The following is a 17,353-nucleotide window of genomic DNA, read 5'->3' as shown; positions in this document are numbered from 1 at the left end:
ACAAAAATTACTAGAGAGAACTCTGGAGCTAGTGTCTACGGGAGCTGCCATGGGAGTGGTTGTCCCAGCATGGGAATTATGGGAAGTACATGGATTTGCCTAAACTTCGTCCTTTTGGCTTCAAACGGCTTTGTGACTTCGTAAACGCGTCATTTTCAACAGTGTATTGCGTAATAAATAGTTCAATAAACATAATTAAAATTGCCCGACGGAAGGTTCGAACACAGGGACTCTAGCACAGAAGCCTGATATTGAAACCATTAGGCCACGGACGCATCTATCGACAAGCGAATGAAACGCCCTTATGAATTTATCGCGGGCATGCCGGTGCCTTGAGACGCTTGGCGGGTCTCGATTTGGCCACCTGGACAAGCTCAATCGTGCAATTAATAGCAATTGTGCGCGTTCCCGGCGTCTTCTGCACTTCGAAGAATATGGATTGCCCTGAAATATACCACAATAAAATTTATATAGCGTAAAATACAAAGCCACAAGAATGTCTGAATCCACAAGCACGTAGATCAGACAAATCCATGTACTTCCCATCATTCACATGGTAGGACAACGACTGCAGCGTCAGAGTTCTCTCTAGTAATTTTTGTAAGAAATGCTATGCGCTTAACGACTGGACTCGTGGCGGCACCTCGCGGTGGCCGCGGTGGCCGTGGTCATAGCAGCCGCGTATTGGAGTGTGCTTTATGACAAAATAAAGTGCACAGAAAAGAGCGAGGATCATGGGATTTTTGAAACGAGAGCGTTTGAGAGAAAGGTGACTTCGCGCTCCGCTTACGAGCTCCACGGACCGCGTACGACAGCAGTACTTGGCTGAGATGTTCACAGCAGCGTATGCTACCCGCGGAATATGTTATTTCACCAAGCTCGAGGGGTGGTTCAAGGCCCCTTTAAAGAACGTCTTGTGACATTGTTTGATGTGAATAAAGTGGCAAATAACATAACTAGATCGTGACTCTTGAAGCTTCAAGTATATACAGTGGTTTGCAGTGATGAAGAGTCGCGGTCAGATATTGTTCAGTGGTCAACCCTTGGTAAAATTGATTGAAAGTTTAAATATATTGTTTTTTCTTGCTCATGGTTTGCCTATTCTTATTTTGTGGTATGAAAGGTTCTTTCACTTATGCCCATCTTGCCCTTCTGTCTTTTACACCTATGCCCATCGAGTATATTGCTCACCTGCTAGAAGGGCATCCCGCAGCTAAGTCTGTGGGTACCTCGAAATTTATTTCTGTTTACTCTTTCGAGTTTCCTGCTATATTGTTTTTCCCTACACGTGGGACAGTCACGGGTGCCTGCATACTCCTGCACAGCTGCTGCAGCATGCACTCGTGTTGTCCGCGTCTTTTTGTCGTACCTTTTCCAGCGCTGCCTTCCTCGAAATGTCAGTCCAACTAGGCCCAATCTGGACCATGATAGTTGCCTTCTTAATAAGCAGAGGTATCAATACCATATTAATGAGGGTTAGTTGGTTCATTTTGATTGAAGCTAATGCAGCGCGGTTGAAAAACATACACAAAGTAAGCAGACACCACAGGACAAGCGCAGACTGCCAACAAAATTTTTATTTCAGAAAACCCCATCTTTTTATATAGTCTGCCCAGAACAATCATGCGTACCGATACAAGACAAGTATTAAAATTTTCCCCTCTGAAAGGATATCCTATTTTTTTTCTGACAATACAACAGAAGGCGTACTTACGCACTTATCTCCGGCCTTTTTCTTATGTAGGACATTTCTATTATTTTTCTTTGATTTTCGCTTTTCTTTTCTTTAAAAATCTGGTCTTACCAAACAATAGAGCTAGTGCATTCATAAATTTTGCAATGGGCGCCTATGTGGCAACCATACCTATTCTTAACTTTATTACTGTTTTGACGGGCTCGATCGTTCAAAGACTTCCCCGTTTGACCTATATAAATTTTACCAAAGCCTAGCAATAAGGAATGAGTGGGTGTTCGGAAGAAGAAATGGCAAACAGTGCCAACTGAAAGACATGATGCACAGAAGAAAACCTAAGACACCTGCCGTGTGACCGCCCATCGTACAAAGATGAGAAGCTTGCTCTTCGAACAGCTTGAGGCCACTTAAATGGCAAACCTTTTACAAGAGGAAAGATCCTGGGACCATGGCATCGTGCGTCTGTTGTTTGCAAAAGTACAGAAACGCGGCTGCGCTTCTTGAGATGAACCAGCTTTTGTGATCGTTTGTGATGAACTGTACGATGAACACTTCACTGTGTGTACCAGTGCAAAGTTTGAACTTCTATCTTCCTCTCCATATTTCAGTCCCCTTCTTCCCTTCCTCTGAGCATGGTAGCTAATCGGGCTCAGCCTGGTTAACCTCCCTGCCTTTGCCTTATGAGTTTTCTCACTCTTACCACAGCTTATCGGCATCCGGAAAAACGCATTATAAGTTCATTCTGCGAATTCAAATTGATCATTGGTTGCTTCGAGGAAACTTGGTTTCAAGTTTGGAATTGTGTTACATGTACTTCAGTTTTTGCGTGACAGCTGCTCTTCGATTGTGGTATGGTACGCATGCAATGTTCTTGTCGTGTTCAGGGCGTGCAGTTGGTGGGCTGGTGTCTGGCCACTGCGTGCTGTCTTTGCTGCATCTTCATGAAGCACGCCTGGTACGCGAACTCGAATCCCACTTCGGAGGCTGGAAAGCTATTCACGGCGTTTTTTGACCGTGTTCTGTGGTCGCTGTTTCTCTCCTGGATCACGCTGGCGTGCTCTACGGGCCGAGGAGGTGAGGCTACCTTGACTACATTTTTTTAAAAAAATCTGGGTACTGCCTTCAGGAGCCTAAATTTTCTTTTTTTATGTTCTTGACCAAATTGCTCACAGATTCTCAGTGCTGGTCAGTAAAAATAAATTACCATAACAGGGCCAAATGTCTACGATTAACGGCATGAGCGTAAGAGCCGCTGAGCATCACAACACATTGTATCACGTATAGGAGCAATCAAGAATATCGATCACAAGTTCTATCAGTCACGTTTACATTCAGAACATCATGCGCACAGATAAAGCACGTCACTATAATAACATTGCTTGGAGTGAGTGTTCAATAAAAAATCGATTACATTTTAAAGATATGATCATCACATTAAAGAATGTTGTGCTTGATCGAATTTATCGCACATTTAAAGCTTGCAAGATATTCGCAACCTTTAACTGTTCATAACTAATGTGCTTCTTGCAGGGATTCCTTCAACAACTCTCACTAGAGTTATGGGGTAGCACTTTTATTATTGAGTTAAACACATTGTCTGCAACAACGTTTGTGGTGTATTGTATTTGTTCAGTTTATATGGCGTACGGGTAGGCCAGGTCTACCACCGTCCCCGATGTGTATGTTATTTGTCTTCCGCTTTGTTTGCTTACCATAACCCTCCACACTCCCTTTGGATAGCTTCGTATTATCACTGATAGTATGCCCTCGCTCTTTTTATCCCGCAGGAGTCCTAAGCAACTTCCTGTCCTACAACGCTTTCGTGCCGCTGAGCAAACTGTCCTTCGGCGTCTACCTTATCCACTTCCCTTTCATCCAACTTATGCTGCACGCGTCCAGAGAGCGCATATTCTGGTCACACTTCAACCAGGTAAACATTTATCAAGGGCGTCGTAGACTATGAAGTCCGGAGGTAAATATGTGGAAAATCACTGGTAAATCTATAGGGTGAAATTTCTTATACAAACAATTTTCGGAAACCTCGCAGTTAAACATGAACTGCGGGAACAAACACGCCCTGTTGTGGGCACGCTGTAAACGCCTTACCCTGTTTGACATATAGTTATTCCGACGGCAACGGTCTGTATACATGTGACCGCATAACATTGTTCCTGTTTATTTATCACTGCCTCCACTGCTCCCTGCAACGTTATTTTTTTTATTTCGACACTATGAGAGAACACGTGAGATTGAACGCACCTGAAATTGAACGTACGTTCAATTTCTTAAGGAATTCAAGCTGCGATTTTGCTGGAATTATATTACAGGGTGGAAACACCTGGCTGTCTGATGGCATTGCAGTGTCTGCGATGAAGTCAAGAGAATTGCCATAGCCAGGCAACTAGATACCAAAGACAGACACGAAACAAGCTAGTTTAGTAGATATTTATGCAGCAGTGCAGAATGGCACGTGAAGGGGTACTGTGGCAGCAGCCACGTCTCAAGCTCTAGCTTTGGAAGTTTACACCACATGAAAAATAAGTTCTGGTCATCCCCAACAAGGATGAATTTTTCTTCAACTGAGAAGATTTCTTATAGAGAAACCAGTAAAGGTTTCCATTGGAAACTTCGTTCTACAGTCGGGGCATGACAATTTCTCCTATCATGAGCAATAAAAATACCTATATAATATCCCAAAGGGAAAGCTAAATCACGACATGTAGTTTTGTGGACACTTTGAAAGTAGCAGTATCCTTAACGCGTACGTGTATACGTGTACTGTACATATGCCGTATTCAGCGAACAGTTGTGGTCCGATATGTACAATCCCAGCATATTGCGGAATATAGAATTGTTAGGCGAGGTAAATAATAATGATCATAGGTTAGTTAGGTCTAGGATTGTTCTCAATTTGAATATAGAAAGAACAAAATTAATCAAGAAGAAACAGGCCAACCAAGACGCAGTAAGGGTAAATGTAGACGAATTGAGGCTCGCGCTCGCAAACAAATATGCAGCTTTAGAACAGGAAGATGGAGATAACATAGAGGTAATGCATTAAACCGTAACTAGGCTGATTTAGGAAGCAGCAATTGAAGTTGGAGGTAAGACACCAAGGGAACCATTAGGTAAGCTCTCCGGAGTAACAAAAGACCTAATAAAGAAACGACAAAGCATGAACCTGTCTAAGTCAAACGGCCAGAAAGAATTCGTTAAACTGTCAAAGCGATAGCGATATTAAACTATCAAACTGTTAAAAACTGTTAAACTGTCAAACTGTTATTAAAACTGTTAAACTGTCAAAGTAAGCGATATTCGAAATTGTAATGTTAGAAAGATTGAGGAAGCAGCAAAACATGACCCTATCATGAAATCAGTAAGAAGAAATCTTGGCATAGGACAGAGGAAGGTGTGTGCAATGAACTATAAGCAAGGCAATGTTTCAGAATCAGAATCAGTTTATTCAAGACAAAAATGGGGATAATTATATGATAAGTATATACAGAGGAATATACAGAATTTCATCAGCAATTTCGATAATATGGCAAAAGCAGCACAGAAATTTTATGCTGACCTGGGCAGTACCCAGAGCAAGCACGATACCTCCATTCGAAGTAGTAGTGAACAGGATACAGAGGTTCCTTCTATAACTAGCGATGAAGTTAGAAGGGCCTTGCAAGACACGTCCCGGGGAAAAGCGGCAAGAGAAGATGAAATAAAAGTCGATTTATACAAAGATAGAGGAGATATTGTGGTTGAAAAGCTTGGTGCCCTTTATAAGCAATGCTTCACAACGTCGCACGTGTTTCCGTAGAACTGAAAGAATGCCAACAATAAATTGATCCATAAGAATCCATAAGAATTGAAGAATCATCTGCCAATTAGCTTAATTGCAGTATTCTACAAAATATTCACCGAGATAATTTCCAATTGAATAAACGCAACACTTGACTTCAATCAAAGATAAGCTTACTTCAGGAAAGGGTAGCCTACAATAAACGACGTCCATGTCATGCCATCAGTCAGGCAATCGAGAAATCTGCGGAGTACTATCAACGTCTCTAATGGCTTTCATACCTTATGAAATTAATTTGGTTCATTAAAGGTACCAGCAATCATGGAGGCAGTTCGTAATCAAGGTGAGAGCAAGCATACGTGAATATCTTCGGAAATATCTACCGGCTACACTGGTTCTCCACAAGAAAAGCAAAAAATTATCAAGGGTCAGCCGTACAGACAGAATGTCCCGAATCCTATTCAGTGCATGCTTAAATGTATTCAAGCTATCAGACTAGGAAGGCTTAGGGGCGAGGATCAACGGCGAATATCTCAACAACTGAGCGCACGAAAAGGGACGAAAGACAGTGACAAGACGCAGCCACTGTCTTTCGTCCCTTTTCGTGCGCTAAAAAACCTCAGTTATGGAATACCAACACGCCCTAACCTACGCGCTATCTCAAAAACCTTCGGTTTGCAGATGACCTTTTCCTGTTCAGCAATACAGGGGATGAATTGTAACAGACGATTGCGGACTGTAACCGAGAAAGTGTAAGAGGAGAGTTGAACATTAATATGGGCAAAAGACAAAGGCAACGTTGAATAGCCTAGTAAGGGAAGAAAAAATCATGATGGACAGTCAGCCTCTAGAGTCAGTGAAGGAGTACTTTTAACTAGGTCAATTACCCACAGGGGACCATGATTATGAGAAGTAAACTTACTGAAAAATGAAATAGGGCTGTATTGGTTACGGCAGGCATTAGCAAATGCTGACTGAGAGCCTACCGTTGTCGTTAAAAAGAAATTGTATGATCACAGCGTTCTACCGGCGCTGACATATGGGGAAGAAACGTGGAGGCTAACAAACAAGCTCGAGAACAAGTTAAGGATCTCGCAAAACGCGATAGAACGAGAAATGTTAGGCGTAACGTTAAGAGACAGGGAGAGCGTGGTGTCGATCAGAGAGCAAATGGGAATAGCCGATATTCTAATTCACTTCACGGGGGGGGGGGGGGGTAAATCTAGCTTCGCAGGCCATGCAATAACCGGTGGGTGATTATAGCCAGATAATGGGTTCCAAAGGAAGGGAAGCGCACTCAAGGACGACAGAAAATTCGGTGGGGGGGATGAAATTAGGAAATGTCCAGGGGCAAGGTTGGAATTATCCAGCGCAAGACACGGGTAATTGGAGATAGCTGGGAGGGGCCTTTGTCCTGCAGTAGACACAAAAATATGATGATGATAATGATGATGATGTACGAAAGGTACGTAACAGTTACCACAGTCACATTTCCGCAACAAATCATCACTACACTTACTTTGAGCATTAGTAGCCCCAGCCTGCCCCTCTGCGCGCTTGAGGATGAAGCAAGAAAAATAATGACATCGAGTCGCTAGCAAATCGATGTTTCCTTTTGTTTGCAGTGCCTGCAATAGTGTGGTTTTTTCATTTGGTGCAATCTGTACCTTTAAAGGAGCACGTCTCAATGCTCTGTCGCTTATGCATCATCAGGCATTTGATACTATCGTTTGACAGTTAAGTATACCGCATATGCGAAGCATGCTTGTCGAAGGTATTTATGCATGTATGGTATTATCAATTCTTATTCTTTATGTGCCTAATTTATAAGGTGAAGCCGTGTACCCTGAACTCATGCACAGACAGTGAACGTTTACTTATTGGGTCCATTCTGCGAGCCTGCCAACTGCGCATTTCTATTGGGTGCGTGCATGCGCATTTAAAATAAAATAAAAAAAAACAAAGATTGCGGAGGAATTCAATACGACTGTACTGAATTCTAAAATATAAGCCTGCCAATATCATTTCAATTAGGTTGCTGCCACAAACACGCCTGACATTCCGAGAATGAATGAATGCATTTAGCTGGCTTTTGAAGACATCTTTATTTCACAGAAATCGGCATTCGAACTATGCAGGTGGCATGCTGTGGTGGCGTTGAAATAATCCCTTACGATGCTGTTCATTTATTCATCTCATACACGCACTGAAGAAGTAGACTAAAGCAAAGTCTTTTCACCGTGAATGTAGAGCTTTTCATAACACTTTTACTGCAGGCTGTGCACACAGCAAATCTTCTACCGCCACTTGTAATGTGACCACGCGATACCTGATGGCAATCCTACGTGGCGACAGCTGCAAAGAAATCACGCCATTTTTGTTGCTCTAGCCGCAATGTAAATGCATGGTCATTCGAACACGATGACTTGACAAATTAGTTAGTTAACTCAAGTTTATGGCGCAAAAGCGACTAAAGCCATGCTGCGCCAGTCACAGGACAGTTCAAGATCCAATGTTACGGCAACAATAGCTGCGTTACCTTAAAGTCGATGTAAATACCCAGTTTCATCTAGAAACTTGAACACGTTAGTGAATGGCACTAGCGGCTCATCACCCAATATTAAGGCAGGGTGTAAAGGTATGTGCAACTGATGCAAATTTTTGAAATGTTTCCGCCTGTTTGCTTCAGTATGTGGACATGACATAATGATGTGGTTTACTGTAAGCTATTCGTGGAATTTCTCGCAAGTTGGGGGGTTTTCTTTTCGAAATGGAAAAGTGTCTGTTAAATGCGTGTGTCCAATTCGAAGTCGACATAACATCACCTCATACAACCGCTCTTGGTGACTGTATGATTTCCACTCGCCAAGCAGGATTTAGTCACATATAACTTGTTATTTATGCAGGAGTTCCATTCTTGTTGCCGTTTTGATGCTAGGGCCTTACGAATCACTCGGATACTGTCTTTGTATGGAAGTGTTATGCGAGTTATGCTTTTGAGCGCTGCCATGAATGTGCTTCTATCTGCTGCTTCATTCTCTGGTATCCCAACATGGCTTGGGACCCAGCAGAATCGTATGGTTTCTCCGTATTTCTTATTAAATACCATGTTTAAGATATCGCCAACCTGTTGTTCAGACGCGGAGTTTAAGTTTAGAGTTCTCAGGGCACCTAATGAATCGGTATAAATAATAGCATTCTTCTGCTTGTCGGTAGTAATTTTCTTAACTGCCATCCATATTGCATAAACTTCTGCGGTAAAGACTGTAGAAAAATTATTTATCCGAATGCTATTTTCCTAATTTTTCGTTATGATCCCGACACCTACGTTTTCTTATGTTTTAGACCCGTCACAGGAAATTCCGTGTAGTTTTTATATTTTTCTTGAACAGCTCGGAACTCTTGTAGTATGTGTTCTTGTGGAATGTCTTCTTTCTTTAGACGTGTTAGTGTCCAGTCACATAGCTGTCTAATGGTATTCTTCGTGTCGTAAAATAAGTGGCCGAATCATGTTCGGTTTATTTGTGTTGCGCACCAAAAAATATTTAATGATGACGCTTTCTGCTGCCTAGAACTCACAACGACGCTGTTCTTTTTTTCTTTTTTTCACTCCTAGATCACACTGTTTTTTGCGCTGCTCGTTTGGAGCTTCCTTCTGGCGTACCTGGCCTACTTGGTATGCGAAGGCCCCACAGCATTCCTGGACAAGCTTGCCTTCCAGAGGTTAACTAGAAGAGGACGTCCTTCGGGAAACCAAGCTCAAGAGCCACGTCTGGACTGTAGCGCTGAACTGCCGGAGAAGAAAGCGGAAAATGGCCGGGTCATCTCACAGCTCACCAGTGGCAAAATGAATGGCTATACACTCTCCGATCCGGGGAACGGCGCCGTGCGTGGTCTTTCCTGGCGGTCGCAGTGGGTGCCTCAAAGGCTTTGATTACTATCTGCTGTAGGACACTGCTTCATTTCATTTACTCCTGATGAATCAACTGCCTGCAGTATTGGGGCGTCCTCGACGGAAGCGGCAGGTTCGACCTGCTGCCGCCGCGTTCGCCTCCTCGTTTCGATACAGGGGTGAAGTTCCGCATGAAACAAAATAAGAAAAAGCCATTGCACCGCGCCTCTTCATGCACGTGATGTGCGAAAACGGGTGGTTCTACTACATGCGGTGTACAGTACCCGCGCAGCAATCCTTGTGTTGCAGCGTTCCGACGCTGCAGCGCTGCCTGTGCTATCGCTATCATCGTCAGCATCATCACCTACATGAGAATAGAAACTTCGTCTTCATACTCTTGTCAACCAAGTGATACCTCCAAGTTTCTCTGCTGTTTGCTTTTCGTGCGACTAAAAACGGGTCTCAACTGCGCTTTTATGATGTTATGTGGACACAATTGTGCACGAACTAGTGGTTGGTAGGCTGCCGTAAATCGCTGTGCATCTCTATGGAGCGGTAACCAATTTGCGGCGGTTTGCTGTTGTAGTGTGCACATAGATGGCGCTGCGTCTGCCAAATATAAATGTATAATACATGTGAATGTGTGTCGGTGTATAGTGAGCATGGTAATGTGATTTCAAGCTTGTATATGAACGCCGAACGTCGTCCTTGTGTTACTGCATTCGCAGGTTTGGGTCAGGCTGTACTGAGTGCAAGTATTTATTAGTCTGTAGCACAAATTACGATGTAGTCTTTCTCCACAACAATACGAGCACCATGTGTAGCTTTGTGAAGCCTCTCATACCACACATTAGGTTTTGCAAAGATCTGTCGTACCCTGGTCCCTCCCAGTGTTTTCAATGGGGGTGATCAAGTTACCCGTGAATAAAGTCATCAAATATTGCTGCCAGTTTGCCTTGCATTTAGGCCGGTTATTGCGATCACAGCCAAAAAGAAGGTGTAACGATGTACTTTGCCATTTGTCAACTCTCCTGTGCACTTTCCGTGTTGCCGTTTCCATAGAGTGTGGCGAAGTAAGCATGTTTAATAAACTTGCGTTTCTTTCGTTACGAAACAGACAAAATCTAGAAAGCACAATAATTATTTTGTTCTTTTGGGGGGGAAGTAAGGTCGACTATTTTTTAAAGTACCACTTCTGAAAAACTAAAATTCGATTTAAAATTGAGTACTCTGAGGACCTCAATGAGGGAACTTGCAAAACGAAAACTATCAAGGAGAACTACAAGAAAAACGAAGCAAGCTAGCATTCATATCAATAATAGGAAAAATAAAATGCGCCAGGTGATAAATACTAACGCAAAATAGAACGTAAACTGAAAAAGAAAGATCAATTAGCGCAATATAGGAGCACTCTCTCAAGTAGAACATCGATTGTAAAACGCAAAAGAAAGCGCATATGGTTAAATGGTACACATGCGCATTTCGTTATATATGATCACGATGGAAGATAACTTTAGGTGAGCGAACGACACCGGGAGCCGCAGCGCGCCAATGCTCTCCTTTGAAAGCGCGCCACCTGTGGCGCTCCGAACTGAGGCCCTCGGTGTTCCGTAGGCGCCTGATTTGCCGCGCTAGCCCCTGTACCGATTAGGCTGTAACTCCAGCCGCCCGCACAAAGTCCATCAAATATGTGTTCACTGACGGCTCTTATATGCCTACTTTAAAGAACGCCGGGCTAGATGAAATAACCATGTATCGTCGCTGTTTCAGCCTGTGTTAAAAAGCAGCACGTAGAAGTCCCGATCAAAATTTTACGGGACGCACATTTTCAGAAAAATGTTTATTGTAGCTCTACGGTTAAACCGCTTTAGTTGCGTGGTATTGCTACAAGCAGATAGCGCATGCCAAACCGGTCATACCTTGACACATTTCAGGCGACTGCAGGCTATGCAGCATATACATTCTTTCCGAGCACTCGATCGCATTCCTGAAAATTTCGAGCGTGATACTACATAGTTACAGTGGGCGCTTTGATTTCACTTACATTGTATGTGCAATACTATTTCCATGAATCACCGAAAAGGCTTCATATGTTTCGTGTACGTCTCAAAAGAACAGTCAAAACCGCGTGCGGCATGAGGTGAAGGCGATTTACTGATGTGGCTGCGCCAGTTTCAACGGAGTGATTCCGCGGTCCTTTATCTGTTCTGTACACCTAATGGAACCTACTTACGAGCATCTTTTCAAGCAGTTTAATCACCCCATGTAGCACACGTAGACAAATTGAGGGACCAGCTGCTTTATGTAACCACCAAGAAGGTATGTACAGTTCCGGGCAGAACATCATGATGAGACTTTATTTCTCAGGTTTGCAAATAAGTAAGAAGGGCACAAAGCACATTCCCATCGCACAGCCGCATAAAGCTGATCAAATTGTCAACACACAAAGCAAATACGACTGTCTAATAGCGATCAAGGTGTCAGCAGAACAGAGCAGGTGCTGGCAGGCGTGCGGGCACCAGCGGGAAACAAAGTAGATGGATGGATGGATGGATGGATGGATGGATGGATGGATGGATGGATGGATGGAAGGTAGGAGCGTCCCCTTTGAAACGGGGTGATGGTAGTTGCCACCATCCATGCTCAGCTTTTTATTTTGCCTTTTATTTTTGTTTACTTGTGCTTTGTGTTATTAAAATTCGCGATTTTCTTTAAATACGTCTTCCTACCCTTTTAACCTTATGTCTCCTCTCTGCTTTTGAGCCACCAATCCTCCAATCACCTTTTGCTAATTTCCGCCGCATATTTATTTATATGACTATTGTTATCTCTGAACGCTCTGAGCCCTAGGCCCTCAGGGAGCGTTACTGTGGCCGCATCGACATCGGGATTGATACCATCACATTTTTGTATGAGGTGTTCCATTGTTTCTACATATTTACCACACACAGTACATGTGTCTTCTTCGTTAAATTTTGTTATAGCTCCGCGTTCTGAGACACCCTGACCTAGCTTCAAAGAGTAGCTAGGCCACTGCCTCTTGAGTTATCATAAAACGCTTCCTTCCCTGCTGTTTCCAGTAAAGATATAGTTCCACACTATGCCTCTTCTCCATTGAATTTATCCAATTTTTACCTTCCGCGTTTTTAACCTGTCGTTTAATGCTCTGTCTTTCTCCGTCCTCGTGTCGGGCATACTTACTGGTTAGCTTCCTAGTTCTTTTCCGCCATTGTGAGTGAACGCTCTTTCTGTATAGGTATTTAAATACCTTAGCTGCCCAACTGTTATCGTCTAATTTCCTCAGGCATTTTTCGTATGCGATTTTACTCTAAGCTTCCCGTGCTTTGAACGATGCCCAGGCCATATCCCCCTGTACTGCTTCGTTTGTGGTTTTCCCGTGGGCACCTAGTGGTAATCTTCTCACAGCTCTCTGATTTACTTCTAGTCTCGACTAAACCTCTCCCCTTAAACACAGGACCCCATCCCCGAAAGTAAGCCCCGGCACCATTACTCCCTTCCAAATACCTCTCAGTACCTCATACCTCTGGTACCCCCACAATGCCCTATTTTTCATTATCCCGGCATCTCATCGCCCTTTTGATATGAGAGACTGCTCGTGCTTTTCCATGTACATCTGCCCTTTGTTTATCCATACCCCGAGATATTTGTATTCGGCCACTCGGGTTATTTCATAGCCTTGTATTGTAAGATCCTATCAGTTTTATCGTTGAAAAACATCCCACCGGACTTAGCTGCACTAAAACTGAAACCTAAACTGTCTCCTTCGTCTCCACAGTGATTAACCAGAGTTTGCATATCTTCCTGGCTATCTGCTAACAGTACAATATTGTCCGCATATATTAATCCCGCTAGACGTTGCTCAACAACCTTTCCGCCTAATCTGTACAACAGATTATACCCTAGATTGCTTCGTTGTAACCTTCTTTCCACACTTATCATATAAAGCATGAACAGCAGCGGTGATAGAGGACAACCTTGCCTTAATCCTTTGTGTACCTCGACAGTTGTCGTACTCTTAATTCCTTCCCAGGTTATTTCAACTTTATTGTCTCGATATATTTCCTGTAGAAAATCAATTACCTCATGACCCATACCTTCATCTTTTAATATGTTCCACAGGAGTTGCCTGTTCACGTTGTCGTATGCACCGCTTATGTCCAGGAAGGCTAAATACACAGGTCTATTTTCCGCCTTAGCTATTTCAATGCACTGGGTAAGCACGAACAGGCTATCACCTAAGCGCCTGCCACTTCTGAACCCGTTCTGAAGTTATCCGAGTATTCTATTACTTTCTATCCATGAGTGCATTTTTAATTTCCCCGCCTGCATCACCAGCCTATATATAACTGATGTTATCGTAATTAGTCGGAAGGATTTTATGTTCTTTTTCATTTCATTTCATTTATTCAACCTTAAGGGCCCGAAGGCATTACATACTCTGTTGTAATGCCTTCGAGTATCACCTTTCACGAGTATCACCTTTCCCTTTATAAATCAAATTCATTGTACTCTATCTCCAGCTGTGCGGAATTTGCTTATTTGTTGTGAGTGCCTCCAATGCTTTTATCAGCGTTTCCTTGCTTCTTGGGCCAAGTTCAGTAACTTGATTGGAATTTTGTCTATCCCACTGGCAGGCGTGCGGGCACCAGCGGGAAGCAAAGCGGGCACTAGTCTCGCGCGCCCTCCCTCGTCGCGCTGAGTTACCAGAACGCCGCCCGCGCCTTTCCACAGAGCGCTGACAGCGCTCCGTTCTCTCACCTAGCCTATCTTCCACCGTGTATATGATGTAAAAACAAAATACTATTGCAGGAATACAGATAACAGCCATACAAAATTATGAATAGTAACACAGTTTTTGATAAAGTAATAAGGCTGTCTGAAATGGCAAGTTTCTGTTATTACGCAATAAATCACGTAGGCATAGCCACACTGCCATTGCTAAAGCATCCAAGCATCGTGTTCAACTCAAAACTGTCACGAGGAGATGATACAGAGTTTATAATTACAAAACGTACAAAAACATTGCCTTTATTTGGTTGTTCCAGTGCTGCGCCATTTATTTATCTTTAAATCGGGCTAGTATAACTTCGTCTCTACTGCCTTGATTATTGTCGATGGGTAATGCAACCGTCAGCAAAGAGGCGTGATGATCAAACCAAGTTGTATGTTACGTATAATATATAAAAATAGATGAGGACAGCGTACAAATTCTGACATATTGAAAAACGAGAAGCAAACTTAACTAGTTCCGGGCATTTAAGCATAACGTGTGGAGTGATTCTGGTAGTCTTTCTGTGCCCAGTTTCTGTATATTAGCGAAACACGGTCATTTTTTCCCTAGAAAATACCTAAACAACGAATGACGCGTTTACGATGGCGTACATTGTTCTAGCCTCCTGTCAATAGGCTACACTTCGCTTCGCTGAAAAGATGTGCTTCAAGTCGCAGTCCGAGGACTTCTGCCTATAGCCTCAGCTCACCGGCCAGCCACCTGCTACTCTCAGTCCGTGTGTCATGGTCCTCTGCCTAAGGTGTCGGCAAAGCGGCAGCCAAAGCAGAGAGTGTCTGTCGGTGCGTTTCCCAAACGTCGTGGCAGCCGCGATGGCAATTCTGCTTGCCAGGATTACAGAGGCAATTTTGCCCTTGCACTGTTCCCCCTGCCTATACATGATCGCCCATCATGCGATTGCCCATTGCGTGATAGTCGCGGGCTAAGGTACATTCTCTTATCGCAAATTATCCCGGGGCGGGCTGTCCAGAGGGCCCACGATGCAGCGGTCGGGCACGGCCTGACTGTCCCAACGTGGGAGCAGCCCGCATCGCGCTGAGTCACGTACCTCAGGACCGTCATTAAAGTTTTGCATCCACCCATCCATCTATCCTCTCAGGGAGGAAGTGTAACATCATCGCCACGTTGTGTTTAGGCGAGGGTGATTTCGGTGTTGTTTTTAAGGTAGCCCGCATCTTTAAAAACGCCATTCCTGCTATCACTCAAGGCCGATACAAGCAGGAACAGTAAAATAGTTTATAGTTCGCTAGAAAGGCCAAGTAGTAGTTTTACGAAGAGCTAACAACGGGAAATGAGAATACGTGGAGCCCTTTTCACGTTTTTATTGCTCTTCACGGCACGGAGGAAAGCAAAGGCGTTTGACTCACTTGCGATAATGAGTGCTTCGGGCGAATTGATCCGACAATGCCTTCTTGAAACGGTGCCAAGCAACGGGTCACGCCCCGCGCTATTTCCCCCACGGCTGTTGCATTGTGCGTCATCAACTACGCGAACTGTGAATGTTTCCGCAGACTATTATTCAATCAGCTAGCTATTACAACTACTGCTGAACTATGGAAAAGAGATTAAGCTATGCGCATAAAAGGCTCTCATTTTCCATTCTTCCAAGAAAAGTGAAACAGGACTTCAACGTAGCTGATATTTCCTGCTTACAAAGTAGGGACTTCCACAACGGACACTAATAGACGGCGCGTGCTTGGGACGCAGGATACGATAGAAGCTTTTGCGAGGGATGTCTTTATGTTTTCATCCCGTCAAATTGCACATATCGCATAATACTACCTTCTTCGCAATTACACATGTCAAACATTGCGTACGGGTAAGCGACGACATGCGTGTTAGGCTAGCGACTTATGTAAGCTATATACGTAATAGCATCCTCATTGTATCCACACAGCCTAAATCAACTGTAGAAAAAAAATTGGCAGTTTAGCACGAAGTCGATGCATTTAAAACAATTAAAAGCGCTGGCGTTGCACTCCAGCATTTCGCATGGTTTTCTAAAAATACGAGCAGGCGGTAAACTCGTGGCACGTCGCAGCACACGAATATCCTGCCACTGCGCAGTGAAAACAGTACAAACAGCTTCCTGGCAGGTACCAGGCGTGGCACAGAGCTGGCGCTATGAACACCGGCAGTGGTACTACTGGTATCGCACCTGGATGGCGCATGAAAGGACGCGGACGGAAAACTGCCGGCGTTTACCGACGTCCATTGAAAGGAAAATAAAGATATATATTATACCAGTTCCGTTCAGATAGACCAGTAAATGCACTACTTGCACTATACGGCGTGGTATGCGCACAGCTTCGCAGCAGCAACGCCACACTCTTAGTACCGTAACGTTGATTAAAGGAGCATATTCTCACAAATTTGTGCACTTATAAACCAGAAATAAAATTGCAACCTTTACTCAAGTAACGTTTAATACAGGGGCGTATTCTCAAAATTTCGAGCACCTATGAATTAAAACGTATATAGTAACGTTGTGTATAGGTACACGTTGTCTTTTTGTATTGTAACATTTCGTATACGCATACAGTCTTGCAACTCTTCACGCGCGCGTCATTCTGCACATGCCCATGAATTTAGCACAACTGACTCTTCGGGTATCCGTCAAACTTCACCGCAATGCACTAGCCTAATTCACTGAGCAGCAGTGTATATAAATTCTATTTCAAAAGAACGTCCGAATTTCAACAACCTTTAGTTAGCTACGTCGGGAGGATACTCTCCTGAATATATGGGCATATAAGGCACATAGTCGTAATTACGACGAAGTGCCGTAAACGCTTATATGTTATCAGAAAAAAACGTATGCTGTAGCTAACGGAAAGTGTTTGAACTTCGCCTAACCTTCTGAAATACTATTTTTGAAAGCGTTGCTCAATGAGTTACGTTAATGCACTGCAGGGAAGTTCAATGGATGGCCGAAGGTGCCATGTACAAAATTCATGGGCATGCGCAGAAAAACGCGCTTGAATTATGGGGTTTTACGTGCCAAAACCACTTTCTGATTATGAGGCATGCCGTAGTGGAGGATTGCGGAAATTTCGACCACCTGGGGTTCTTTAACGTGCACCCAAATCTAAATACACGGGTGTTCTCGCCCCCATCGAAGTGCGGCCGCCGTGGCCGGAATTTGATCCCGCCACCTTGTGC

At 43.7% G+C, this 17,353-nt stretch overlaps 1 protein-coding gene across 6 annotated transcripts in view; it reads left to right on the top strand.

The window, feature by feature from the left end:
- Positions 1-10,330, top strand: part of LOC135899356 (nose resistant to fluoxetine protein 6-like) — a 196,012-nt gene extending 185,682 nt beyond the window's left edge. For all 6 annotated transcript variants that reach the window (XM_065428606.1, XM_065428608.1, XM_065428607.1 and 3 more), the window contains 3 exons: positions 2,578-2,767; positions 3,481-3,623; positions 9,106-10,330. In XM_065428606.1, the coding sequence (XP_065284678.1) occupies positions 2,578-2,767; positions 3,481-3,623; positions 9,106-9,423 (651 nt within the window). In that variant the 3' untranslated portion in view covers positions 9,424-10,330. The remainder of the gene's footprint in view (positions 1-2,577; positions 2,768-3,480; positions 3,624-9,105) is intronic.
- The last annotated feature ends 7,023 nt before the right edge of the window (positions 10,331-17,353 follow it).

The sequence above is a fragment of the Dermacentor albipictus genome, chromosome 1 (assembly GCF_038994185.2).
Source record: "Dermacentor albipictus isolate Rhodes 1998 colony chromosome 1, USDA_Dalb.pri_finalv2, whole genome shotgun sequence".
Lineage (NCBI taxonomy): Eukaryota > Metazoa > Arthropoda > Arachnida > Ixodida > Ixodidae > Dermacentor > Dermacentor albipictus.
The sequence above is the reverse complement of the archived record's forward strand: the minus strand, read 5'-3'. Positions and strand labels throughout refer to the sequence as shown.